The following is a 12,500-nucleotide window of genomic DNA, read 5'->3' on the forward strand; positions in this document are numbered from 1 at the left end:
TGAAAAGCGTGGCTTACCAAATACTGACTAATGTGCTAACAATACCTGGGTGTGTAAGGTCAGGTAAGAAGGTTGCTGGATACCAGAAATTCTAGAAGTTCATTGGAGCTTAGACTTTTTGTTTTCAAAATATGTTATTTCCTTTATCAGAAATCATATTAGTTCTTAAACTTAAGATGCATCATAACTAGAACAAAAGGGAGAATTATAGTTTGTAAATTTTATAGCAGTAAGTACATAAAAAATTAACTTTTGGAACATTCAGAAACTTTTGCCGGACCTTAGTTCATTAAATGTGCCAGAATAATAATGCTAATAATAGCTAATGTTTATTAAACAGTGATGGTGCCGGGCACTGCACTGAGCACGTTATGTGTGTCAACCTCTTTGAGTCTTCACATAGCCGCCTTACGAGGTAGCTGCTGCTGTTGTCCTCACTTCACAGAAGAGGAAGCTGAAGGTCAGGGAGGTTCGGTAGTCTCCGCAAGCCCACCCAGCTACTGGAGTGTCAGAGTCAGGGCTGGAATTGAGAGGGTCTGATTCCAAAGCCTGCTTTTTGAGCCACTTGGCTGTCCTACCTCAGTCGTTTTTCTTAGGCATAAACAGCAACTCATAAGAACATGTAATAAAATTATAACAGAAACATAGGTTATAATTTATAGAGAGAGTTGCCTTTAATTTTGATAGCAGTTTCCCAAGTCAGTCATGGCAAGTTTGAGCCAGGACTGCCATCAACTATTTAATAAATTTCTGTTCCATAAGCATTTATTAAGTATTCAGTAATGCTTTGATATATTTTCATTGTAGGAACTAAGAAGTAAAGCTTAAATCTGACCTTGGTAATTTTATGGGGTGCACATGGAATTCTTTTTTATTATATCACTTCCATTATAATGATATACAATATTATTATTATCAGGCCAAAAGTTGGAAAAAGCCTTATTGTAAAAATGTGAACTGTATTCAGTACCTGCCGTAAGGGCTTCAAAATACACAGTTCTCAAGCATATGTAAGTAGAATTCTGTTTTGTTAACCCTTCAGTAAGAGATTTAGGAACCCTTCATGAACATGATCTTTAAACTCTAGAATCATACCTAAAAGTGGGATAATGGGGAAAACATCTAAAAAATATAAATTGCTTATCACCGTTCATGTTTAAACAGTGTCCTAGTCTTAAGTGTCAAGGTTACAAAAAAAAAGTCTCATCTCACATAAGTGTGTAGTTTGAAATGGGGAAAAGATCTCCAGTGCCAACTTTTCCAGATGAGAAAATGGTACTGATGGAATGCTGGCAATTTTTAAGCTTCTTTGTCTCTATTCAGTTTGACTATTAGCTCGTAATTCAATGAGGACACTTCATTAAACCACTATTTTTGAGGTACTCCAGGTTGAAAAAAGGGAGGAGTTTTCTAAATATTTCTTTGTATTGTTTCTCTCTCTGGTGGAATGATAATCATTGAAAAAGTTGGTGAACTGTTGCAAGTGTATATTGCTGTCTCACTTGGAAAGAAAAGTTTAAAAGATCTTAACCAGCGAGCTTATTTTCTCCGCATTCTTTATCCAAACTGAAAATTCCCTAACAAAAACTAGTGTGTTCTCTCTAGCCACTATTGTGTTCTTTCTTACATAGATGTTCTGGTTAGTTAATTTGAGTGTATATATATATATATATATATATATATATATATTTGCTGTATTTGCCGTGTATAATAGGCCAAAGATAAAGAATGCATTTTTTTCATCATTAGCTTGATTGGTATTTTGTGGGGAGACAAACTAGTATAAATTTACTTCATTATTTGCTTATTAATTAAAAAAACAGATGAGTCTCTGGTTCTTTGGAAAAGGAGGGATAGTGAGCATGGTTTAGTATTTTTCAAAACCCGTGGCCAAGTCTTTATTTCCATTTGAGTTTTTTAGCTAGCAGAGGTCGTGTGCGCATGCCCTAAACTACCACAGTACTGCAGTGAGATGACAACTGGGTAGCAAACCCGGATAGAAACAGGTCCTCACCACTCACGTGCCCAGCTCACTGGTGCCTTTGTTTGACTTTTAAACCAGCCTGTCACTCTTCGTTCTAAGGCTAGCTAATCGTAGCTTTATTGTTGTGTTTTGTGTTTTGCTTGCTTTGTTTTGTGGTGATGATTTGCTTTTTAAACAAATGGCACCGCAGAAATTCTCTATCACACACAACATTTAAAATTATACATGATACTGTACACAACTTGAAGACAGCCATGTCTTGTTAACACTGGTGCTTTCTTACAACCTGGAAGGATAAAGCTGATTTCTTAATTTTGGCCAAAATCTCTAATATTTTTATGCTACTGCATAATTTTCTGTTGCTCTGACTTGTTAAAGTAGTGGTGAATGTTGTAGAATTTAGTGAATGTATCTATTTTATTCTCTGCTCATTGTATCTTATTATCATGGCCATTATTTTGTCTCTGAACACCCGGAAATGGCTCCTGTAATAGCCTACAATGATAGCCATTTGTAGTGGATCCGTTCTGGGACTTTGTAGGATGAGGCTGAAGGAAAGGAATAATAACTCTTCATTTGAAAAAAGCCTCCTGCAATTAGTAGAAATTCTCATTATTTTTCAGAGTGTTAAAAGGTGATATTGGTTAGAAGATGAATAAATGTGGAATATTCTATGCTTGAACCAAATTCTCTACAACTGTGCTTTTGAAAATAAAGAACAAAACAGCAACAACCCTATTTTGTTCAACCTAGAGGGGACTAAAAGTTTGCTGATAAAATTTCTACTTAATTTGCTAACTCCTTTGTTTTTTTGTTTTTTTTTTTTAAACCTTCAGATGGTGAGGTCTACAGCTTTGGGACCCTTCCCTGGAGAAGTGAACCAGCGGACATTTGTCCGAGTAGCCCCATTCTCGAAAATGCCCTAGTTGGACAATTTGTTGTTACTGTGGCATCAGGGAGTTTCCACAATGGAGCAGTGACAGAAAGTGGCGTAGTGTACATGTGGGGGGAGAACTCTGCAGGCCAGTGTGCAGTGGCTAACCAGCAGTATGTTCCAGAACCGAATCCTGTCAGCATTTCTGATTCTGAGACCAGTTCTTTGCTAGCAGTCAGGATTTTGCAGCTGGCATGTGGCGAGGAGCACACTCTGGCATTGTCAATAAGCAGAGAGATTTGGGCATGGGGTACCGGTTGTCAGTTGGGTCTCATTACCACCACCTTCCCGGTGACAAAGCCGCAAAAAGTGGAGCATCTTGCTGGGCGAGTGGTGCTACAAGTTGCCTGTGGTGCGTTCCACAGCCTAGCGCTTGTGCAGTGCCTCCCGTCCCAGGATCTGAAGCCGGTCCCGGAAAGATGCAACCAGTGCAGCCAACTCTTAATTACTATGACTGACAAAGAAGACCACGTGATTATATCAGACAGTCATTGTTGCCCACTAGGTGTGACACTCTCAGAATCCCAGGCAGAAAACCAGGCCAGCGCTGCCATCAGCCCCTCCACTGAAACTCTTGACAACCAGGGAGAAGTATTTGAGAATACGCATGTAGAAAATGAGCTGCCTGTTGCTACCGACGTGAATGTTGGAAATGTTCAGGCCACGAGTGGTGATGCCATTTCCTCCCAACAAGACAGGGAAACAACTGAAATTTCTTCTGCCAGAAATACACCGTCGTACCCTGATACTCAAGCAGTAAATGAGTACATGCAAACACTGTCAGATTGTTCAGTAAGAGAGAACTCAGAGAACGGCGAAAAGCCAATGCCATCTCAGGTACCTGCTAAATTTTATAATATGAAGGTATTTCTGGAGTTAGACCATCTGAAGGTTTTTGTTTGTTTTTTATTTTTTGGCAACTTTAAAATGCTTAAGGCTTGAGTTTGACTGTAAATCTGTTTTTATCATGCAATCCTAGATAAGGAAAAACCTGGATTAATTCAGAATTACTCTCTATGTTCAAATTCTGCCCTTAGAGATACTGAAAGATGTCATGCTGGGCTTCTTTTAGAAGTAGCAAAATCTCTTTTATTTTTTTCTTCTGCCATGGCTAGCTGTACTGAATTTTGGTGGGCTCCTGGATACTGTTGTTTTTTTTCCTGAATACTTTTAACATAACTATATATTTGCAAAGATTCGTCTCACCTGTGCTATATTAACTCCAGATTCTGTAGAGAGAAGTCCTTTACTTTTTTATCTGGGAAGGTTTCTATGTGGTAGATCCCTCAATTGTAGGCAGACTAAAAAAACCTCCTGGCATTAAATATTGTTTGAAGTTTTTTTCAGCTTTCTGGGCTTTGTTGTGGGGCAGCGGGTTAAGATTTTCTTCATCTTATTTAAACTACTCTCATTTTGAAAACTTATAAATGGAGAAAAGCTGTTTACCAGTAGCATACAGTAACATTTGAGTCTTCCTGATTAAACCAAAAACAAAGGATAATTTGATTTTTACTCTTCGTGTAAGCCTTTCAGCTTTGCTTTTACCAAACTCTAAGAAAATGAAGCAAAACAAAAACCTTTAGTCATAAGAGAACTGTCCTGTGGTGTTTATTCAGGTTTTTGAAACCTCTTGATTATTTATTCATGTTCTTTACTCTGTCAGGATAAGAACATGACTTAGAGGTATTTTTAGAAATAGTTTTTATTTCATAGATTAATTAAATCTTGTGGATATCCATTTTTTAAAGCTGTTTAGAGAAAGGTATTATTAAAATCTAAACAAAACAAAAGTAATAATAAGTATGCACATAGAACAGTCTTAGACTTGAACATGCTTATAAAGAATTTGGACTTTGACTTTTTAGAAGTCGTTCTGCTAATTTATTAAATTTGAAGTTAAAAGTTAATTATATTCAGTTTATTTGGTTATTAGATTATTTTGAAAGTGCATTTTCCTTTTGATATATTTTGTTAAATATGTAATTTTTTGTTGCCTGTGCTAATTTTGGCAATGTCTGTTTATACTAAATTTAATTCAATTTTTGTAAATAGTATCTCAATCATACAGCTAATTCACTAGGAATTTATGCAGTGTCTGACAAGTTTTTTTCTCCTCTAGCCAGATGTAACCGGAAGAATATCTCATTTTTGTGAAGTAAATCATAATATTTGGCAACAAAGCGTGTATCTCACAATTATTATTGGTTGACCAGGACTCCTAAAATTCTTTCAACCCAAACTACTGGCTATATATTTTTGTTTTGTTGATATATTTATTTTATGTATTGCTAAACATAAGTAGAGGAACCAGTAAAAATAATTAAGTTGATTGAAGGTAGACTTCCCTCTATTGGTAAGAACTCCCTATGATAGTCACCCCTGTTTGTACACAAAGGGTGAAAATAGTGACGTTAGTTCTTCTCAACAAGTTATCAGGGAACTATATCACCAAGGAATTAATATGCTTTGTATTTCTCTTTTGCTTGATATGGTATATTTGTTTATTTTGTTGAATACTTGAATTAAAGAGTCCTTTGCTCCTCTGAATTTAGTATTTAATTCAACAAACTGTATTGAGTACCTAAGGTACTGTGCAGGCAACAGGAATTATTTCCCTTAAGAGAATCACAGGTTGATGTTAAAAATTTTGTTTTGGTTTGGCTTTCAGTTCAAGACTAACTAAGGAATGTATATATACCCTTTGGGACCTTCTGATAGCATAAGGGAATTTTTTCATTGTGACCTCTGCTGATAACCAAAAGCTTTTTTTGTACGTTTAATGACTTTCTTTTAAGTAAACAGTGGTGCTTGAGTAAGTTTTAACTGGTGTTCAGAGTAAGTTTCAACTGAGCTTTTGCTAAGATATTAGAAAATTTTAGTTTGACTTTCAAGCACAGCTGTGAATAACACAGAGAACATTGGTCCCAAATGTTTAATCATTAACCTACCACATTTACTCTATCATAGTGAGAGCAAAAGTAATCCTTCAGCTTAAATAGCTCCTGGATCATGGAAAATAACACGTTCAGGAGGCAGCAGAAAGACTTGACCTTAATAACATAACTTGGGGGGCAGATAGGTCAGAAGTATAACAATTTTTTTTTTTTTGCCTGTGTATGCTATACCTAAATTACTATTTTGAATGTATTTTTTTCTGGTATTTCCTAGTAGCAATCTGTATAAATTTTCCTGAAACTCATCAATAATAATACTTTCTAAAATTTATTCTATGAATTGTTAACCTTATTAACCTTATATATCCAGAGCTGTCACAGTGCACCTCGTATCCAAGGCTGTGTTTTCCAGACCTTTCTTCCCCTGTCTGCTTATGTAAGCAGCTGGGGCTTACGTTTGAATAGCGTGGAAAACCACAACAGTGAGAGGAAGTACTTTTGATAAGGAGCTGTATTTTGAATACTCATTTCCATATAATGTGTTTGTAAATCCAGTACCAAGAGGGGATACCTTTAAGTTGAAGATGAAGAGACCTTTGTTTTAGAGTCTTATATTTGCAAATATTGATAGTTTTGGTTAAACTATATGTTGATTGCTGATTGTATAAGGGATTATATTTTTATGTACTTTTTTATGTGTGTATATTTTAGCCTCTTGTAGAAGAAGCAGTTCCTAATCTTCACAGCCCACCAACCACAAGCACCTCAGCCCTTAACAGCCTAGTAGTCTCTTGTGCGTCTGCTGTTGGTGTGAGAGTGGCTGCTACATACGAAGCCGGGGCCTTGTCCCTTAAGAAAGTTATGAACTTCTATAGTACAGCCCCTTGTGAGCCTGGAGCTCAGGCAGGCAGTGGCTCCGTAGCCCCGGAAGGTCTGAAAGACAGCAGAGAAGAACAGGTTAAGCAGGAATCAATGCAAGGAAAGAAAAGTTCAAGTCTTGTGGACATCAGAGAAGAAGAATCAGAGGGAGGCAGCCGAAGACTCTCCCTGCCGGGATTGTTGTCCCAAGGTAAGGAAATAGCCGGGGTTTGTGACCTGGCTTTTGGTAAATCCAAAATGTTCCCGACATCATGTGCTATATCCTGACAAATTAGTAACTTTCCTGATCGCTAAAGCTGACATCTTCAGATGTCAGAATTTTTAAAATTTTGGTCATTTAGGTGGTTTTAAAAGAAAGTTACATATTTCTCTGCTTTAGAAGTAACTGTAGAAGCTAATTTTTTGTGTGTGATGTCTGCTTCTGCTTATGAACCTTATTTATGGATCTTATTTTATTCTGGAATGTAGCGATAGCCTCCTTATATCATAGTTGAGGCCTATAGTCCAGATGGATGAAGTTGCAGATGTGACCATTGGGTAAGTAGGGATTCACTGTATTTGGCCTAAAAGTGGAAGTAATTTTTGGCTTCAATAAGAGAAAATTTCATTTTTGGATAGAATTACCAATAAACATCTAGTATTAAGACTGTTCACATTAAAAAAAAATTAAGAAAATTTAAAAAAAAATTTAAAAAAAAGGGGGGGGGGCGCCTGGGTGGCTCAGTCGGTTAAGCCTCCGGCTTCGGCTCAGGTCAGATCTCACGTTCGTGGGTTCAAGCCCCACATCAGGCTCTGTGCTGACAGCTAGCTCAGAGCCTGGAGCCTGCTTCCAGTTCTGTGTCTCCTTCTCTCTCTGCCCCTCCCCCTCTTATGATCTGTCTCTCTCTGTATCAAAAATAAAATAAAAGATTAAAAAAACATTAAAAAAAAAAAGACTGTTCAGCAGTTGGTTCTTTAGTGTTTCTCAGTTGGTTCAGGAATCTCAATCTTTCAGCTTTTTGCTTCTCAAAATGTGACCTGCAGATCAGAAACAACAGCAGCATCTGGGAATTCGTTAGAAATGCAGGCCTTCAGGCTTCACTTCAAACTTACTGTATCAGAATATGCATTATAATAAGATAGCCAGGTGACTAGTGTATATGTTAAAGTTTGAGTTGGTAAGCTTTTTCTGTAAAGAGCTAAAAAGAAATACTGTATGATTTGCAGGCCACACAATCTGTGTTATATAATTACTCAACTTTGCCATTGTTGCTTAAAAGTATCCATAAATAATACACAGCCATATATTCCAATCAATCTTTATTTACCAAAACACAGTGGACTCTACTGTCCCTGGTTTACACTATTTTGTGCAAGCTCTAAGGTTAGGAACCTTAGACTACACTAAAACTACCCGTTCTGCTCTGCCTGCTTCTTGCTTCTGCTTACTCAGTACAGCACCACTGTGTCCGTGAGCACTTCCACCATCCTGCCTTCTTATTTGCATCACCACCAGGTTTTCATCTCCACAAATAAAACCTTTAGTCCTGATTAATTTGAGCATGCCTGCGTGTGTGTGTGTGTGTGTGTGTGTGTGTGTGTGTGTGTGTGTGTAAAAAGAAAGTCCATGGATTTAATGAAGCCTGAAGGAGAACTTTGTGCCAAAATTTTCTCATTCTGAAATGTCCTTTAGTATTTTCAAAATAAATAATATTTGAGATCTGGAACCACAAATGTGAAATATTGATTTTTGTCATGTCATTAGGGCATTGAAATATACAGTCCCACTAATGGACTTATTTCCTAGGTTAAATTTTACTTAGTGACCTAAAGTATCTTTAGAAAAATTTGATGTGCACTTTTTTCTGTCTCTCTTTTAAAATTATCTGAAATGCATCTCTGAAGAAATGTCCAGCAGGGTTATTTAAGTGGCTGAATGTAAAATGGATGGCACGCTTACCAGAAAAGATGTTGATTGTAGCGTGTAATGATCACCGTTTTGTGGCCCTCAAGTTAATGACCAAGTGAACAAGTCTGCACTTCGGGCCATTTGATGATTTTCTCCAAAACATAACCTGTCACCAAATCAGTGTACAAGATTTACGTAGTGGTATTCATCATTGTTATAATTTTGAATACTATAAAAGATTATAAAAGATTTTTTATAACATTGTTTAAGTCCTCTATAAAGTAATTTGAAATATGCAAAATTCAAAAGTTTTCAGCATTTCCCATTCATAATCTTTTTCCCATCATAGAAACACTGAAATTTTATATCAAAATGTCTCCTTTATTATAATATTTATAATATATTAAACTTTAACTTGGAAAAGCTTAACTTTTTTTTTTTGAAAGCCTTTACTTTTAACTCTTTTAAAATGGGAAAAATATTTGTCAGCCTTAGTATAGTATTGTGTTAAGCATATTCTTCAGAATGCAAGTTTCCCAGAGTGTCACATAGACTTTCTATGTAACATAAATGTTATACAGAAAGGATTCTGTAGTCAAATGCTGGAAGCAGGGCTGAGTTAAATTTAAACAAGTGTTTTAATTTCAGGACTTGTCAGGGCCTTTAGCCTGCTAGTAAGGGTGTGAATATAAGGGGCAGATAGTGGAGGGATAAAATGTAGTAGACAGCATTTACCAAACTCATCCGACTATTAAATCTCTATTTTTGCAGAGAACCTATAGAAATCCTTCACAAATACCATGTTAGTGTATTTCTTTGAAAAAAAAGAGTTGGTCAAAATCATGTGTTTTTTTCCTCACCCATCTACTCCCTCACTCCATCTTTGGTTTGTTTTCAGTTTCCCCCAGGCTCTTAAGAAAAGCTGCACGAGTAAAAACTCGAACAGTGGTTCTGACTCCTACGTACAGTGGAGAAGCAGATGCACTCCTGCCTTCTCTGAGAACGGAGGTGTGGACCTGGGGGAAAGGGAAGGAAGGGCAGCTGGGGCACGGTGACGTTCTGCCTCGGTAAGTGCTGCCAGTGTGTACTATTAGGAGTCAGCTGTAAGGTCTCTATATCACCGTTTCCTCAGAGAGGAAATCCTGTCCTTTCTAGCTCCAGGTTATTATATATCATTAATAGCGATTTAAAACAACAACAACAAACCTGTCATGTTAGTCTTGAATCTATACCTAAAAGGACTTAAGTATCCACGGTGTACCTTCCATCTCTTCTTTGTTGTATATTCATCTTAGAACAGAAAGGGATGTTTGGGATAAGATTGTATTTCATTGAGGAGCACCTGGGTGCCTCTGTGGGTTAAGCATCCAACTTCTGCTCAGGCCATAACCTCATGGTTTATGAGTTCGAGCCCCATGTCAAGCTCTGTACTGACAGCTCAGAGCCTGGAGCCTGCTTTAGATTCTGTGTGTGTCTGTCTCTCTCTCACTTTCCCCCTGCCGCCTGCATTCTGTTTCTCTCTCTCTCTCTCAAAAATAAACATTTGAAAAAAGATTGTATTTCATTAGAACACTTGAATAGTTCAAATTTTTAATTTATAAAAAAGACCCAACAAATTTTTTTTACTTGAAAGATGTTCCTCTGCTGCTGCCAAAATAACTATCATAGCAATATTAAACCATTCATGTATGTCAAGGAAAACTATTGATTGTTTAAGAAGAACTCATGATATATTAACAGATCAGATATTTGTGAAGGTGTATAAATGGAATGATTATCTAAAATAGCTAGTTAATGTAAATATCTCTATTCTTAGCAGAGTGAAGGCAACTGTGGAATTCAAAAAAAAGAGTTCTGTCTATGGCTATATTTTTATTGTGTCCTGAATTTTATTGTGTCTCTGCCATAATCATTTAGTAGCCTTTTGATTCTTAAGATTCTGAATTATGATGGCTAAATGGTGATTGATAGACATTAAATTAAAACCACCCAAAATTATTTATAATATTTAGGAGCAAATTGAATATATGTTCAGTATTTTAATTTTTTAATTATCTTTTATGTTAATTTTTGAGAGAGAGAGAGGGAGACAGAGTGTGAGCATGTGAGGGGCAGAGAGAGAGGGAGACACAGAATCTGAAGCACGCTCAGGCTCTGAGCTCTCAGTACAGAGCCTGACCAGGCTTGAACTCATGAACTGTGAGATCATGACCTGAGCCAGAAGTCTGACTCTTAACCACTTAACTGACTGAGCCACCCGGGTGCCTCAGTTTTTTTATTTTAAGGTTTTCTTTTGAAATGTTTATTTTTCTTCAAAAGCATTTACTCTGTAATTTGAAAAAGGTCAAGATTCTTGCTGAGCCTTTTTACTTGAATTTGTGTCTGTATTTTTTCTTTAAGGCTTCAACCACTGTGTGTAAAATGTCTTGATGGGAAAGAAGTAATCTATCTGGAGGCAGGTGGTTACCATTCTCTTGCACTTACTGCGAAATCCCAGGTAGGATGCAAACTGTTAAAAGCTGATTTTAATTTCATTGAAGGTTAACATGACCAAATTGGACCATCATTTTTTGAGTGTCTACTGTGTGTCAGGCAACAATACTATATCTCATTTGATCTTTCCAGTGTTTTACATTGCACTGTCTTATTGTTTCCATTTTACAGATAAAGAAAGGGAGGTTTAGAGAAATTATGTAGCTTGTGTAAAGTCACATGTATGATAGTAGAATTTGATTCAACACTGGTCTACCTAACAAAGTTTCCATAGTGTGCTCTTACCAAAAAATACAACTCAAGATTTTCCAGGGTATTGATGAATTTTTATTTGTTTTTTGATGAAGAAAATCTGTAAGTAATACACTATGAAAAGAAAAAAAAGGTATTTCTTTTTTTAAGTTGTGGGATCTGGGTGTGCCTGGGTGGCTCAGTTGGTTAAGCGTCTAACGGTTCATTGCTGCTCAGGTCATGATCTCACAGTTGGTGGGATTGATTCTCTTCCTCTCTCTCTGCCCCTCTCCAGCTTGTGCATGCACACTTTCTCTAAATAAATAAACTTTAAAAAATATGTAAATATATTGTTAGATTACAAACAGATTAGTGAAACAGAAATATACCTATGGACTAGAAGTAGACCCAAGTATATATGAAAATTTAGTATATGGTAAAAGTGGGCATTTCAAATCATTCAAAGAAACCAGACTGAGTTTTCAGTAAATACTGTTGAACAACCATTGGCTTATTTGCAGAAGAAAATGGAAGATAACTTCACATATTCTACTTCCAGATGAGTTAAAGATGTAGATGTTAAAAAATAAGACCTTACATATGTAAGAACAGATTCAGGTGTTTTGTTTTGTTTTTTTCCAGTAACCTTAGGAGTAGGAAAGGGCATGATCATCAAAATCAGAGATCAGAAAGTAAAGATGATATGTTTGTTTATGTAATAATTCTACACTCATGAGTGGCAAAAATCACCACAAACAAAATTAAGATATGTAACAAACTGGAAAAAACATTTGTAACATATATGATATGTTACTGATACTAAAGAAAAATTGTCAAATGGTATTTGTATTCCATTCATAAAAGAAATAGAAATGTCCAGCAATGAATAAAAAGATGTTCAACCACTTAGTAAACAAACATACATTAAAACAACAGTAAAATATTTTATCGCCTATCAGATTAGCAAGGATTGCATTTATTACTATGTGCTGGTGAGGATGTAGGAAAAAGATGCAGTGCTGGCAGGAACATACATGATGGAAAACAGCTTGTCAGTATGTATCAAAAATCAGAATGTGCAGATTCATGGACTAAGATTTCTTTGCCTAGGAGTTTATTCTAAGGAAATAAATAAATTTATACAAATATGTATATTAAAGGATTTTAATATTTTTATATTAGAAAATTGGAAAGAAA

The 12,500-nt window shown here is 36.2% G+C and overlaps 1 protein-coding gene across 13 annotated transcripts in view; it reads left to right on the plus strand.

The window, feature by feature from the left end:
- ALS2 (alsin Rho guanine nucleotide exchange factor ALS2) overlaps window positions 1-12,500 on the plus strand; it is a 73,855-nt gene that overhangs the window by 16,851 nt on the left and 44,504 nt on the right. For 10 of the 13 annotated variants that reach the window (XM_029934060.1, XM_029934061.1, XM_029934053.1 and 7 more), the window contains 4 exons: window positions 2,821-3,755; window positions 6,524-6,881; window positions 9,478-9,646; window positions 10,980-11,076. In XM_029934060.1, the coding sequence (XP_029789920.1) occupies window positions 2,821-3,755; window positions 6,524-6,881; window positions 9,478-9,646; window positions 10,980-11,076 (1,559 nt within the window). Of the gene's footprint in view, window positions 1-920; window positions 1,011-2,820; window positions 3,756-6,523; window positions 6,882-7,159; window positions 7,258-9,477; window positions 9,647-10,979; window positions 11,077-12,500 lie in introns of those variants that run through there. The other 3 variants (XM_029934059.1, XM_029934062.1, XM_029934063.1) reach the window with 3 other exon arrangements.

This window comes from Suricata suricatta, chromosome 3 (genome assembly GCF_006229205.1).
Source record: "Suricata suricatta isolate VVHF042 chromosome 3, meerkat_22Aug2017_6uvM2_HiC, whole genome shotgun sequence".
In the NCBI taxonomy this organism is placed as follows: Eukaryota; Metazoa; Chordata; class Mammalia; order Carnivora; family Herpestidae; genus Suricata; species Suricata suricatta.